The sequence below is a fragment of the Hylaeus volcanicus genome, chromosome 5 (genome assembly GCF_026283585.1).
Source record: "Hylaeus volcanicus isolate JK05 chromosome 5, UHH_iyHylVolc1.0_haploid, whole genome shotgun sequence".
Lineage (NCBI taxonomy): Eukaryota > Metazoa > Arthropoda > Insecta > Hymenoptera > Colletidae > Hylaeus > Hylaeus volcanicus.
Window position 1 is genome coordinate 10,187,924 of NC_071980.1, and position 13,054 is coordinate 10,200,977.

General features: G+C 32.4%; 3 protein-coding genes across 8 annotated transcripts; 1 reads left to right on the plus strand and 2 right to left on the minus strand.

Annotated features, from left to right (window-relative positions):
• Window positions 1-133: 133 nt before the first annotated feature.
• On the minus strand, window positions 134-4,977 carry LOC128876987 (probable glutamate--tRNA ligase, mitochondrial). Of its 5 annotated transcripts, none has more exons than XM_054123869.1 (10): window positions 4,606-4,977; window positions 4,369-4,526; window positions 2,071-2,305; window positions 1,698-1,893; window positions 1,408-1,622; window positions 1,097-1,319; window positions 820-980; window positions 593-756; window positions 473-531; window positions 134-296 (listed from the first exon to the last, which is right to left on the minus strand). In XM_054123869.1, exons 2-10 carry the CDS (start codon window positions 4,481-4,483, stop codon window positions 216-218), a joined length of 1,449 nt encoding a protein of 482 aa, XP_053979844.1. In that variant the 5' UTR covers window positions 4,484-4,526; window positions 4,606-4,977; the 3' UTR covers window positions 134-215. The 5 variants fall into 5 exon arrangements, with proteins under 5 accessions (XP_053979844.1, XP_053979843.1, XP_053979839.1 ...); XM_054123868.1 differs by having other exon boundaries at window positions 134-355; XM_054123864.1 differs by having other exon boundaries at window positions 374-531; window positions 4,606-4,973.
• LOC128876983 (polycomb protein suz12-B) lies at window positions 3,909-10,160 on the plus strand. The gene is made up of 9 exons (XM_054123858.1): window positions 3,909-4,194; window positions 5,222-5,268; window positions 5,792-5,975; window positions 6,057-6,148; window positions 6,260-6,452; window positions 6,551-6,913; window positions 6,992-7,317; window positions 7,520-7,773; window positions 7,852-10,160. The coding sequence occupies exons 1-9, from the start codon at window positions 4,095-4,097 to the stop codon at window positions 8,855-8,857; spliced, it is 2,565 nt and encodes an 854-aa protein (XP_053979833.1). The 5' UTR covers window positions 3,909-4,094; the 3' UTR covers window positions 8,858-10,160.
• A 274-nt stretch (window positions 10,161-10,434) lies between these two features.
• LOC128876991 (methyltransferase-like protein 22) lies at window positions 10,435-12,309 on the minus strand. Of its 2 annotated transcripts, none has more exons than XM_054123878.1 (6): window positions 12,151-12,309; window positions 11,763-11,926; window positions 11,473-11,610; window positions 11,209-11,376; window positions 10,950-11,117; window positions 10,435-10,883 (listed from the first exon to the last, which is right to left on the minus strand). In XM_054123878.1, the coding sequence occupies exons 2-6, from the start codon at window positions 11,833-11,835 to the stop codon at window positions 10,567-10,569; spliced, it is 864 nt and encodes a 287-aa protein (XP_053979853.1). In that variant the 5' UTR covers window positions 11,836-11,926; window positions 12,151-12,309; the 3' UTR covers window positions 10,435-10,566. The 2 variants fall into 2 exon arrangements, with proteins under 2 accessions (XP_053979853.1, XP_053979852.1); XM_054123877.1 differs by having other exon boundaries at window positions 11,209-11,394.
• Window positions 12,310-13,054: the final 745 nt, after the last annotated feature.

The window sequence follows — 13,054 nt, forward strand, 5'->3', positions numbered from 1 at the left end:
TGCAAAGTGAACACACTGATTCGGGTAAACAATATTTTATCGTTAATTTATCGTTAAATTATCGTGTTCAGTGAACGTTACATATACGGAAATAATTTGACTATATTACTAACAATAAATAACTGTTATAAAGTTCAAAGTAAAAATATTATATTTAATAAATATATTAAATACATCGTATAAACTTAGAAATATATTCGATCACAAGATTAGCTTCAAGAAATGTAACGGTTTATCCTCGATAACGTAGTGTCTTTTCCTAAAATTTCCATCATTTCGCCAACAGGTGGGCCCTCCTAACAAAGTATAACGATATAAATTTTGTAAATTTATTTACAATTTTTAAAATTTGACTCTGAAATTTGAAGCTTACATTCAAACCACTAAGAATTCTGCGTAAAACTTGCGTTAGTTTCGGAAATGGAATAGTATGTTCGTTAGCTAATTCTTTAAGGTAACCATTAATCCATACCTTGTTGTATGTTGGAGTATCGGTTTCGGTTAATTTCGTGGTAAACAGTTTAAGTACATCTGCAATAAGAAACAGTGATTTTAATCGTACGTAAGTATTTTATAAATATGTAAATTATACCTAAACATCCTGATTGTGTAACATCTAGTGGTGCAGTTGGCACAATCCATAAAAAGGATAAATTTGGTGATACCAGGTCACTTAATTTATATATTCTTTCCTGTCCCCATTTCAATATTGCCATTATATGATCCTCGTCCAATTGTAAACTTCCATCATTTTTCCTGAAACAATGTTAAAGTAACACAAGAATCCAAGTAACAAGTAACTAAAACAAAAGTACATACCTGTCTGGAAATGCTTCTATGACTAGTTTTTGAATTCTTTCAACTAAAAATGTTCTATTTTTTTCGTTCGCTACCAGTTTAGAAATTTCCAGTTTGTTAAATTGCAATAATTTCTCGGGTATGAGTTTATTAGAACTCACTTTTATTTGAGACATATCGAACTGAAAGAATAAGTACGATAAACTAATGCAAATATATAACGTAATAAATATGCATGTAATATAATTAATCTAAATCATTAATTTATTACAATGGTATCTCAAAACGGAAAATTTACTTGTTTAATTAATTCTTCATAAGAATTAATATATGTAACACCTCCTTTGTTATCGAAACCACCGCCAGCGTGTATAACATAATTTATAACTGCCAATGGAAAAATTCCTTCTTTTCTAAGAAACTCGATGTTTATGTCGTTTTGCCTTTTTGATAATTTTGTTCCATTGGCATTTAGTATTAGAGGTAAATGGCCGTAAATGGGAGGAGTCCAATTAAATGCTCTATAAATAATTATAATTATAATCTCCTATAGATAATTTCAACAAATCAGTAATATCGTTGACCAAAATTTCAAATAGTTAGACTTACTTATACATCATTAAATGCTTAGGTGTAGATATTTGCCATTCGATTCCTCGTAAAACGTGGGTTATTTTCATGAAATGATCGTCGACGACATTTGCAAAATGATAGGTCGGATAACCATCCGTTTTAATAATAATTGGATCTCCTTCGAGTTGCGCGACATCGTGAACTACTTTACCGTATATTATATCATTGACGCATTCAGGTTCAGAAGATAACTACAACAATATAAAGAAAAATTTCTCTAAGCTATAATTAATTGCGACGATACTATTCGATATTATTTTTTGTACCTTGAATCTGATACAATGCGGATGTCCCTTATCAAGGAGCTCTTTCACTTTGTTGCTAGTCAAATGTCGACATCTGTTATCATACTTAGGTACTTGTCCACACTTCAAAGCTTCTTTTCGCAATAACTGCAGTCTGCTTTCTGTGCAGAAACAGTAATATGCAGATTGATTACTTAAAAGTTTAAGTACTTGTTCTCTGTAATTCAATCGGCAGTACATTAAGATCTTCATATTATATTGAGAATTTACATATATGGATCACGTTGTAAGAACCAAGCATAGAGCATAGCTGAAGTGTCTTAAGTACAGATTATTATAAACCAGAGGCATGCCTATATTTATTATTACTTAAAGAAGCATAAGTTTGTCATACTTATATATTTCAAGTCGTTTTGACTGTATATATGGCCCATAGGGTCCTTCTCTTATGGGATCTTCGTCAGATATAATTCCAGACCATAATAGATCGTTTTGAATTTTTTCTATTGCTCCAGGTACGCATCTACTTTGATCCGTATCTTCAATTCTTAAGATAAATGTTCCATTATTTGCACGAGCAAATAAATAATTATATAATGCTGTACGTAAACCACCCAGGTGCAATAAACCTGTAGAATTTATAACATGCATACATAAGTAACATTGATTACTTTGAAATTAAAATCAAACTTCTAAGTTACATTAAAAAAATAACACCACAGGATGTATATTTTCATTTTCAAATCGATTCATATAAAATTATAAGTACCAGTTGCCATGTTACGTACCAGTCGGGCTGGGTGCAAATCTAACTCTTACTTGATCTTTCTTAAAAAATCGCTTTTGTTCAAATTGAATACTTAGCGTGCGAAGTATGTTTCGGTGCATCTTACGATAAATTATACAAAGGTTATGACTTAAATTGCATCAAATATTAAAATTGTCTTATTTCGTATAATAATAATAATTCTATATACATATATATGTATATAGAATAATAATAATTTCAAGTTTAATATTTATTTATAATATTGCTACATGAAACAGAAATAGGTTAGCTAAAAACGTGTAACTCTTATTAGATACACGTCTGTGATGTCAAATTCTGCTCAATTTGGCTCAACTCTGCTCCCGCTCACGCATGCGCTCTCGAAAAAAGCTGAGTGAGCGCCCAGTGCCGTAGTTATAGGAAACGATGTGTGGTCAGTTTCAATTTCAATTTTTCTTTATTATGATGATTCAATCCTGTATATCTCAATGCCAATCTTACAAAATTGCTCTGACGGATTACTTTCTAGATCTTTTATATCATCACGATGCGTAATCCTAATTCATTACGCTTCTATTTTTCTTTGTGGCAACCAAGAGCGCCATTTTTTCCGGTCGTATTAGATACTTCACTGACGCTAAAAGCAGCGCGCATGCGCGAGTATGAGCTAAGTGAGCGCCCAGTGCTGTAGTTATAGGAAACGATGCGTGGTCAGTTTCAGTCTTACACTAGGTTTTCACGGAACAAGATAATGTATTATACAGTAACGTACCTGTTTACCCTCTAATAGACGTTTAGAGAGTTATAATCATACCAACATTGGAAAATTATTCGAAAAATACTAAGAAAATCTGTTTCCCTAATATTTCGTCCAATGAGACGAGAATCAGTATAAATAAAACCACGTGATCGTGATAGGTCAAAATAACGGGAAACAACATATAATTTGTAGCTACTGTTCGTGTACGGTAATAAACTTTCTTTTAATTATTAAGTTCAGGTTTTTAATTAAAGTATGTCTTAAGAGAAACAAATTAATTTCTTGTCCTCAGGGGCTGTAGCTACATTCGATTGTAATGTAGTTACAGTACGGGCTTAGCGATCCCGAGGTACCCGAGCTTTAGGGGGCTCTGATGAATTATCTCTCATAATTCGACAGTTAATTTATGAATATACGGACGCAAAATTAATGTACTTTTTTAATACATCGATTTTCACTACTCTGACTATTATAAAATAAAAATATATTTTGTAAAAGTGTGACGAATCTCGCGGGTCGCAGGTTGGCCACCCCTGATCTATAGCAATGAGCGGCCGGTTTCGGGGCCTCGGAATACTTAGGTAAGTCGTTGCTGATAACAAAAAATTAGCTTTGAGTATATAGACTCATTTGTCCATATACTCAAAGAAAATTATTTGGTTTAGTTACTGGCTAAGCGCCGCAGATTTGGCACGGGGCCCCGAAATGCTTAGGTACGTCGTTGCTGATAACGAAAAATTAGTCGGTTTTAGTTACTGGCGACGATATAAGGGTGCGCTTTAGTTGCTGGCTAAGCGCCGCAGATTTCGCGCGGGGCGGGTGTTGTCATTGTATTTTCACGTGACGAAAGTGAGTTTCCGTGGAATATTCGACAACGAATCGCGCGAAAATGCCGCCGAAAAAGCGGGAGAAAGAACTAGACGGGCAAAAGGGTCCGCGAATGGATCAAATACAAGCAGATCATGAGCTATTCCTACAGGCCTTCGAAAGTAAGAATCAGCATTTACCATTACTCTTTTTTCCATCTACCAGCGCGATCGGAGAATATTCCAACGTTTACGATCTCTAGTTCGAACGCGTTCGACGATTTCCTTCTTTCGCGAATGTTTACTGTAAACGGCAGAGAGCGACCGTACATAACCCCATTTTGTTGAAAACCTTACCGAGCACCGAAGCGCGCGTCGGTTTCCTTTCCGTTCCCTCCTTCGCTTTAATCCGCATGGGACACCTGTCATTCTTTTCCCTGGTTCTGCTACAGTTTTTCTCGGAAATATTCATATCAAAGTAATCTATCCAATGAAACCGCGATTACTTTTCTTAACTGAAATGCATCTTAAATATGTTGGGAACTGTCTCGTACGATTTCTGTTATGATTACAAGAAATATACGAAATACGTACTCTACTCGAAACTGTACGAAAGATAATTACTTTTTAATTATCTTTGAAAATTGCGAGTTAAATATGACACGCTTTCGTGTAACTTTCGAAATGCTGACACGAAAACTTTTATTTCAACGATGACACTTTTTTTACGCTGTGATATTCTGCGCGCGATGTATATAATTTTATCGAAAAACATTTTTTGTTTCGATCGCTGTGGTTTGGTGTTTTAAATAAATTTAAATAGAAGCTGACTCTGGAAGAATCAATTGAAAGATGGATTGTATATTTTTTTTATAAAATAACGTGAGATCAGAAAGGTATAACCTGCTCTTATGCGTAACAATAATAAGTTGCAGGCTTCTCGTATCGAAACGAGATTAACCTAATCATCATATCTCATAATCACCTCGAAGGATCGTGCTTAGCGATATCGGAGTCAGCTTTTATGCTCTTTCGTGTACCCTTTCACTTTTGAGAATGATGTCAACCTCTCTGCCACCTAGGAGAATTTTACCAAACTACACTTTTCTCTTATATAATATAATATTGTTATATTTTCAAAGTTAGTTAGTTTACAAAAATTTCATTTCCTTTGATTTTTGTTTCATGATGTGTTTCTATTATTTTTCAGAACCAACTCAAATATATCGATTTCTACGCACAAGAAACCAAATTTCAGTAAGTAAAGAGATGTAATTCGTCTTTGTACATGTACTTTATTTGAAATTGATTATTATTTATAGTTCAGTTTGTCCTCAAAGTGTTAACTGAATAATTTAATATTCGATAATAATAGAAAAAATAATACACGATGCTTAGTAGGTAAAAGCGAAACGATAAGTACACGTTAAACAAAATGAATGGATACGTCCACTATGTATTTGATCCACTTTTTTTATAATAACGATCAAGCGAATTTTTTCGTGTTATCATTGAAAACATGTAAACTACAGTAGTGCATTTGTGAACGTTTGTGTAATTTAACGGCAACATAATAGAGATTGTAGAAGTATGCTTTGAAACTTTTTATGTTTGTCTTTGACAAATAAACACGGTAGGTATATAAATTTATTTTATATTTTAGTTGACAAAAAAATCATATTTGTTTTCTTTTTTATGCTTGTGTTCATTATATATTTCGATGTATATATGTTAACAAGTATGTATTTGATTATGTAAAAACGATACATATTTTTTTTAGCCGATATTTCTATATAGAAATTTAACTTATATGAAGCAACGTATGTCTAGAAGCCATAAATCTCGACGAGGGTTTAAAATTGACATGATATTGGAAAAATTAATGTCGAAAAACAATCAAGAGGAAAATCCTGGTGTTCGTGGATACATGACTCTTACTTTTTTAGGTTTTTACGATAAAAAAGGTAAACTTATACAAAAGGAATAAATTTTATTTTGATTCGATTAATATAATTTTATCGAGTAATTACGGTAATGATTTGCAGCTGAAGCACCTCAAGATCCAGTCAAAGTAGAAACGTTATTATTGAAAATTTGTCATAAGAAACGAAAGGATGTGAGTTCACCGATCATGCAGGTAAGTATGATTCTCAGAGTGCCTTTTATAGCCACAGATAGAATTGATTGATTTAGTTTTTCTCTGTATTTTAATGTATATATACATACACACACCTGTTTTCCGTTTCAGGTTTCTGTTGGTACAAGTGAAGTGCCAATTAATCCTTGCGAAAATCAACCTCCGCCAAAAGCACCTACTATATCTATACCCAACGAATCGTTCAGCTTAAACAATGGTCACGTAGCAAAGACTTATATGCTTTTACTTAGAGTTTATTGTACGTCCAATTCTGGCTGCCTTATACACAACTGTGATTTAGATGGTTGGTAACGACTTTCTTTAAAAAGTAAATTGGAAATGTATTATCGTAACATTAATTTATTTCTATTTTCTTTTCTTTTTTTTTCTTTCCTTTGTCAGAACCAGCTCAAAAGCGTCGTAAATCCTCCACTGGTTCGCTTAAAACTGGAGAAGAAATAAAATTGTACGGTTCCGAACTCATAGTGTACGATAAACATAATCGATGTTTGTTGACGGATGGCGATTATGAATTAGGTTTACAGGAAGTACAAACCAATGTTCGATCTAGCCCAAAGAAACACAGCTCTTGGGAGTCTGTACCTGAAATTAAAGAATGCGGCCCTTTCGAAGTGTTCAGTAAAGGTCCGACATTAAAATTTAGACTTAATTGGACAACCGAACCGAGTAACGGTTTGGTGGATAGACCAACTCCGATACATCCAGTACCGAATGGAGATAACAAAGAAAATCGATCTGGAAACAGTGAGCTTTTTTCTTGTCTCTTATAAATCTAGTAATATGAAGAGGATGATATTAATGTTTCGTGTTTGATTGTTTCAGCTGGTCTAGAACGTTCTTCCACAAATAACAATAATAGTAGTACCAATAATAGTAATCATCATAATCATCATAATAATAATAGTACACTGCCAACACCTAGTCCTCTTAATTCTTCGAGAATGATAACGCCCAATGAAAAGACAACGGAAATCTCGATGGGTACACAGCAAATAGTTTATCAATTTCTGTATAATAATAATAGTCGTCAACAAACGGAAGCCTGCGAGGATCTACATTGTCCATGGTGCTCTTTAGACTGTGGAAAACTTTATTCACTTTTAAAACATCTAAAATTATGTCATTCGCGATTCACGTTCACGTACGTGGTAAGTGCTTATTTTATACGATGCTGGTGGTAGTGCCTTGCGTTAAAGAAAATTGCAGATCCTTTAGTCGAATTAAATACAATCTAAAAGTTTGTCCTTTCTTCTTTTTTACAATTCCACTATAGGATCTATAACTTCTTTTTTTTAAATGTGTTTTTATGATAATCGAACGTTCTAAAATAAATGATATTTATTTTGATAGCCGATTCCACAAGGTGCTCGTATAGATGTAGCAATAAACGAATGCTATGATGGTTCGTACGCAGGTAGTCCTCACGAGCTGATTTCGCAACCTTCTAGCGCAGCTTTCTCAAGGACAGGTCCAACGAGACGCACAAGTGTGACAAATATCTTAGTGTGTCGTCCAAAAAGGACCAAACCAAGTCTCTCCGAGTTTCTCGAACTCGACGAGAATGAATTCGAAAGCCAAAGACCTTATATTACAGGACACAATAGGTACAACGCATAGATACGAGCCACGTATATCGTTCTTCGTTATTATATTACGATATGTATTATGAAAATTTCTTTTAGATTGTATCATCACACCGTTACCTGTTTGCCTATATATCCGAAAGAAATGGATATCGATTCCGAAGGCGAGAACGATCCAAGGTGGTTGCAAACAAAAACGATGATGATGATCGACGATTTCACGGACGTGAACGAAGGAGAAAAAGAACTAATGAAAATGTGGAATCTACATGTCATGAAACATGGCTACGTAGGAGACTGTCAAATACCATTGGCCTGCCACATGTTTCTAGAGACTAAAGGAAAGGAATTGCTCATGAAAAATTTATACCGTAATTTCGTTTTACATATGTGCAGTCTGTTCGATTTCGGTCTGATCAGTCCTGTAATCTTGTATCAAACGATTCAAAAGTTACAAGAGATCATGAAAGAGGGAGGCGAGAATAGCGATATCCGAAAAGTTTTACAAAAGTCTCACGAAGCTCAAGTCGAGAAATGGATCAGTTCGGGTTGTCATGCATCGGCAGACACTAATAAAATGAGTAGTACATGTACTAAAGTAAATTTTAATAGCGATGGAACAAGTTCCAACGCGAGACGAAAGACTTCTTTGCCGCTTGGCTCGCCGAATTCGCAGAACGTAAAAACCACGGTGTCAATCCATAATAATGTTAGTAAACATGCTAGTATGATAACAACATCGTCAAACAAGACTGTAAATCATAACGCGATTCAAAATTCTATTAACAAAAATTCTGGGACGTTTACATCTATGCAAAGCAGTACGAATAAAACTGTTTCCACGGTTTGCGTAACGAATACAATTAATAGTAAAACTTCTACGATGGTTTCGATATCTAACGGTGTGTCTAATCAAAATGAAACAGGACAGAAACAAATGAACGATTTACCTACGCGGCGTAAAAGTACAAATTCGATAGGTCAAATTTCCGAAAATACGACGCCTTTACGGCGGAAATCTATGGCCAGTGAGAGTGCAAGTAACGAATATCATAGAAGAAAATTGGTTTTGGATTCAATACCAAATGGTGGTAACGCACACTAAAACTTACTCCAAAATAAAAAAGAGAGAAACGTTATTAGTAACCGTTGTACATGTGTTACTATGCCGATTGTACGTTTTTGTACAGTATTTGTTGCAAAGAATATAATTACAATTAGAAGGATTGATATTACAGCTAATACTTTATAATCATTGCTCTAGACACTAAATCAATTTTCTATGAATTCGAAGGTTTAACGTGAAAATGAAATAAAAAACAGATTTTTTCAGATAAACGCAGTTCGAGTAACTGCCAATTTTAAACAATATTTAAAACAAGAAAAGACAAAAATCGTATAACGAAATGAATTCGTGTCGATTACATTCAACTGAAAATCTTATTTCGTAAAAGTATAACACGCTCGTTCTTTTTTTTTTTTTGTCTAGTCAATAACACTTTGTTTTCAATTTTCTGAAGCTTTTATTTGCTTAGTAATGTACACAAATCTTATTGCCTCGTATACTTATAATTTTCATTATTTGTAAGATATAATATTTTAATAACAAAACTGAAACGAAACAAGAAACATTAAAATAATGAAAAATAATATATTAAATTTATATGTAATTACTGTTCGCGGAGTGATTCGAGAGCACCGGAATGAATTTAGTATGCTCGTAGTTAAGGATGGTAGACTTTACCTTCTACGTAATGTTAATTTAAATTATCGATTAGATGAATTAGACGAATTTATTGATATCTGAGGTTGATACAAAAAATTAAAATACTATCATTCAATCTCTCGACACATGGGACCTTGGTACGATTACTTCGAATACTTCTTGTAAATTCAATTTAATAAACTGAGGCTGTAAATTATAAGTTTTACTCCAAAGTAAGATCTAAGTAGAAAGAAGTGCCTTTTACAAGCCAGGGAATCTGAACATGAGAGTGACTATCGTTCATTTGTAATCTTCAAGTTGAATAGACATTCATTTGTACGCGTTAGATGTCTATATGGTTTTTTATTTAGAAAAAGGGTTTCACAGCTGATTGTCGTTCTCGCAGATTAACTTGGGGGATATGAAATTTAGCGTATCAAAATGAACTTATTCTGTGTGTGTAATATACACGATTTTACTGCCGATGGTCGTTCGAAGAAACTATTACATTCCTGTGACGCCTTCTTTTTATAGTTCCGATTAGGTAGAATTATTTAATTTCGTTTAAGCCCTTGGTACTCGTTTATGAGGAATCATTGTTCTCTTCGAACGACTTTTATTACTGTCCATTAATATTATTACGTATGCTAGGTTGTAAATAAAACAAACAAAAAAAATACAATAAACAGATGGACACGATAAATCGTAAATATTTTTATTTGAAATTGTTAAAATCGCCGTTTCTTTTGAATCTTTTAGGAATAATAATATATTACTACAGATTAGCAAAATATTTCAGTTTAACGATGTCGAGTATACAGTTTGACTGATTGTAGTATTTACATATGTACAATGTACAAAAGGTTACATGCTTTTTTTTAAATTATTACAATAATAATATGTAGACACAAAAACATTACTACTACTATTAAACAGTCATGTTTTTTACAGGAGTATTCATTTTCTACAATAATAACGATTCATTTGTTTTATTTAATACTCTTTAAAAAATTCATAAATATCGTTATGTACACAAATATTTGTTGCTTTCAATGGAAAATATATATTACAATGTAAAGTTTTAGGATTTATCATTTTTTTCATTCTTTCTATTTGCAATTGTTGTCCGTTAAATTACGTTGTTTGCTTTGTTTATTTTCTATTTTCAAGAGTATCATATATTTCACTCTATCGTATTTGAAATATTGCGGAAAGTCTATTTTAATATACTCGATGCGCCAGTTAAGGTTGTGCGTTTCAAAGCATTTTAAAAAGTCTTCGTACATAGGAGCGGTAGTATCCATATTGGCCGTAGTAAAAACAAATCTCTTCTCTAAAGTGATGTAGGCAACTTTTGGAATTTCCGAATCCAAGAGTTTTACTAACGTTTGAACAAATCCTTCCGTTATGTTTTCATCATAAATAACTGTAAATATACCATGCTATTAATAATAGTATATCGGTTTTACGCTTGTATAAGATTATAATTTACCATCTGCAGCCAAAATAATAGTTGCTACGTTTACACTTTTTTCATAGGATGTAGGCCACTTTAAATCGAAAAAATTTAATTCTTTAACGGAAATTTTAGATTTAACGTAAACGCTATTTCTGGTGAAATTTCTATGTATTAATTTCAATATTCCTTCTATATCGACATCTGAAAAAAGAAACGAGAAATATGTTAATATTTAATATGTACGAATGGTGTATAATTTACATAGTATTAAAAATAAGTTCTTTTTAATTACCTGTACATATTACTTCCTTAGCTAAAAAACTTGCTACTATGCTGGTTAAACCAACGCCGGCACCTAATTCTAACACTACCTTGCTTTCGAATAAACCAGGATTAGACAATATATAATCAGCTAGTAACAGGGCACCTCGCCATACCTGCAATCCAACATGTCGCAGTTCTGTAGATGTACGATGTTCTAAAAATATGTATTTGTGTTTATATATTGAGACAATTATTTCAGATATTATATAACTAGTTAGAAGTTCATTTAAACCTATTAATAATGTTCCTTCTTCTTGCCTTTCTATATCTAAATCATTGTCGCTGTCTATTAAATTACTGTTTTGGTTTAATTCATGTTTCGGTTTAATCATATAGGATGGATACTTGAAAACAAATTTGGTCACTGCATCTGAAAGTGTATTATGATTATATATATATATTATACATACATACATACATAATATATATGTTGATTAACAGATATGTCGCTACAAAATTATATAAAAATGTGATATAATGGATACGATATTCCATAGAAATTAAAAAAAATAACAAACTTACTGCCATTTTCAGATATTACAGAAGAATTCTTGTTTTCCGTGAATATTTCCGATGTTACTTTATACAATGTCATACTGGTCGCAAAAATGCACAATTGTATACAAATTTTTCAATTTTCCTTTCGATTATCACCTTACACAGAATGTACATTCCATCGCTTGTATCTAGATAAAACAGGAATAATTATTTAATAACAATTTTATCAAAGTATAAAATTAGATTGATCGATCGGTTTGACGTTTGATTCAAACTACTGTGACAAATACATTATCTTCAGCTGGTTGTTTTTCTTAAGTATACAAAGATATGCATATTTACTGATTATAGTTGAAAAAAAGAAAAAAAAACCATGTTTGCGCGTGGAAATAATATTTCATAATAGAAGTACCGTGTATTACAATGAGACCCGAAATGTAAAGCGGTTACAATCCTATCTTGCACTATCTGTACGCGACGACTTCGTACGACTTATTCATTCCATTTATTCGGGTGTCTATATTTCAACTACGCTTATGTAATGCGCTATTGCACATTAAAACATTGCTGGGAAATTTAAATATTACTTTCGTCTCGAAATATCAAAGTGCCGTTTTACAATTGAATTTTAAGAGATGGAAAAAAAAAGGAGCGACACTACGTTGTACAGTAAACATATGTCAATGAATATTACTACGAATATTTTCGTTTGAGATATCCTTTTAATGTCGTGCTAAAAATAATTAATCTAAATCATCGGGTATAAAAAAACAATTGCTAATTTTAATTTTACTTTAATCATGTTCTCGATTAAGTTATTCGAATCGTTTTACTCAAAGAGTATTAGACTAATACTCTTTGGTTTTACTGTCTCGATCGTTTTACAATCGAGGCAAATAGATTGGAATATTACACAAGATGTTTATATTACATGTTTTAAATTGCGCTAAAACATTTTTGCATAAAAAATAAATGATATTCGAGATATTATTTACAGAAAAAGAGGTTCAATTTACGATACTCGATATGCAATTAATTATATTTGTGCGCGCAGAATTGGGTAAAAAATGTGCGAGACATATGTGACAATAATGAACACTTTATTAACAATCAATTTTACATATACATATATTACTCTGAAAAAAATATCATTTTGTGACAAAAAATCTAGCAACATTGAAACCTTATCATATTAATTATTACTTCAAACAGTATAATGGTATGGTATAACGTAACAATTACCGGCAAAATTGTATACATTTCATACACGTGTAATCATAGTAACCAGTAATTAATTTATAATCGTAAATAATAGT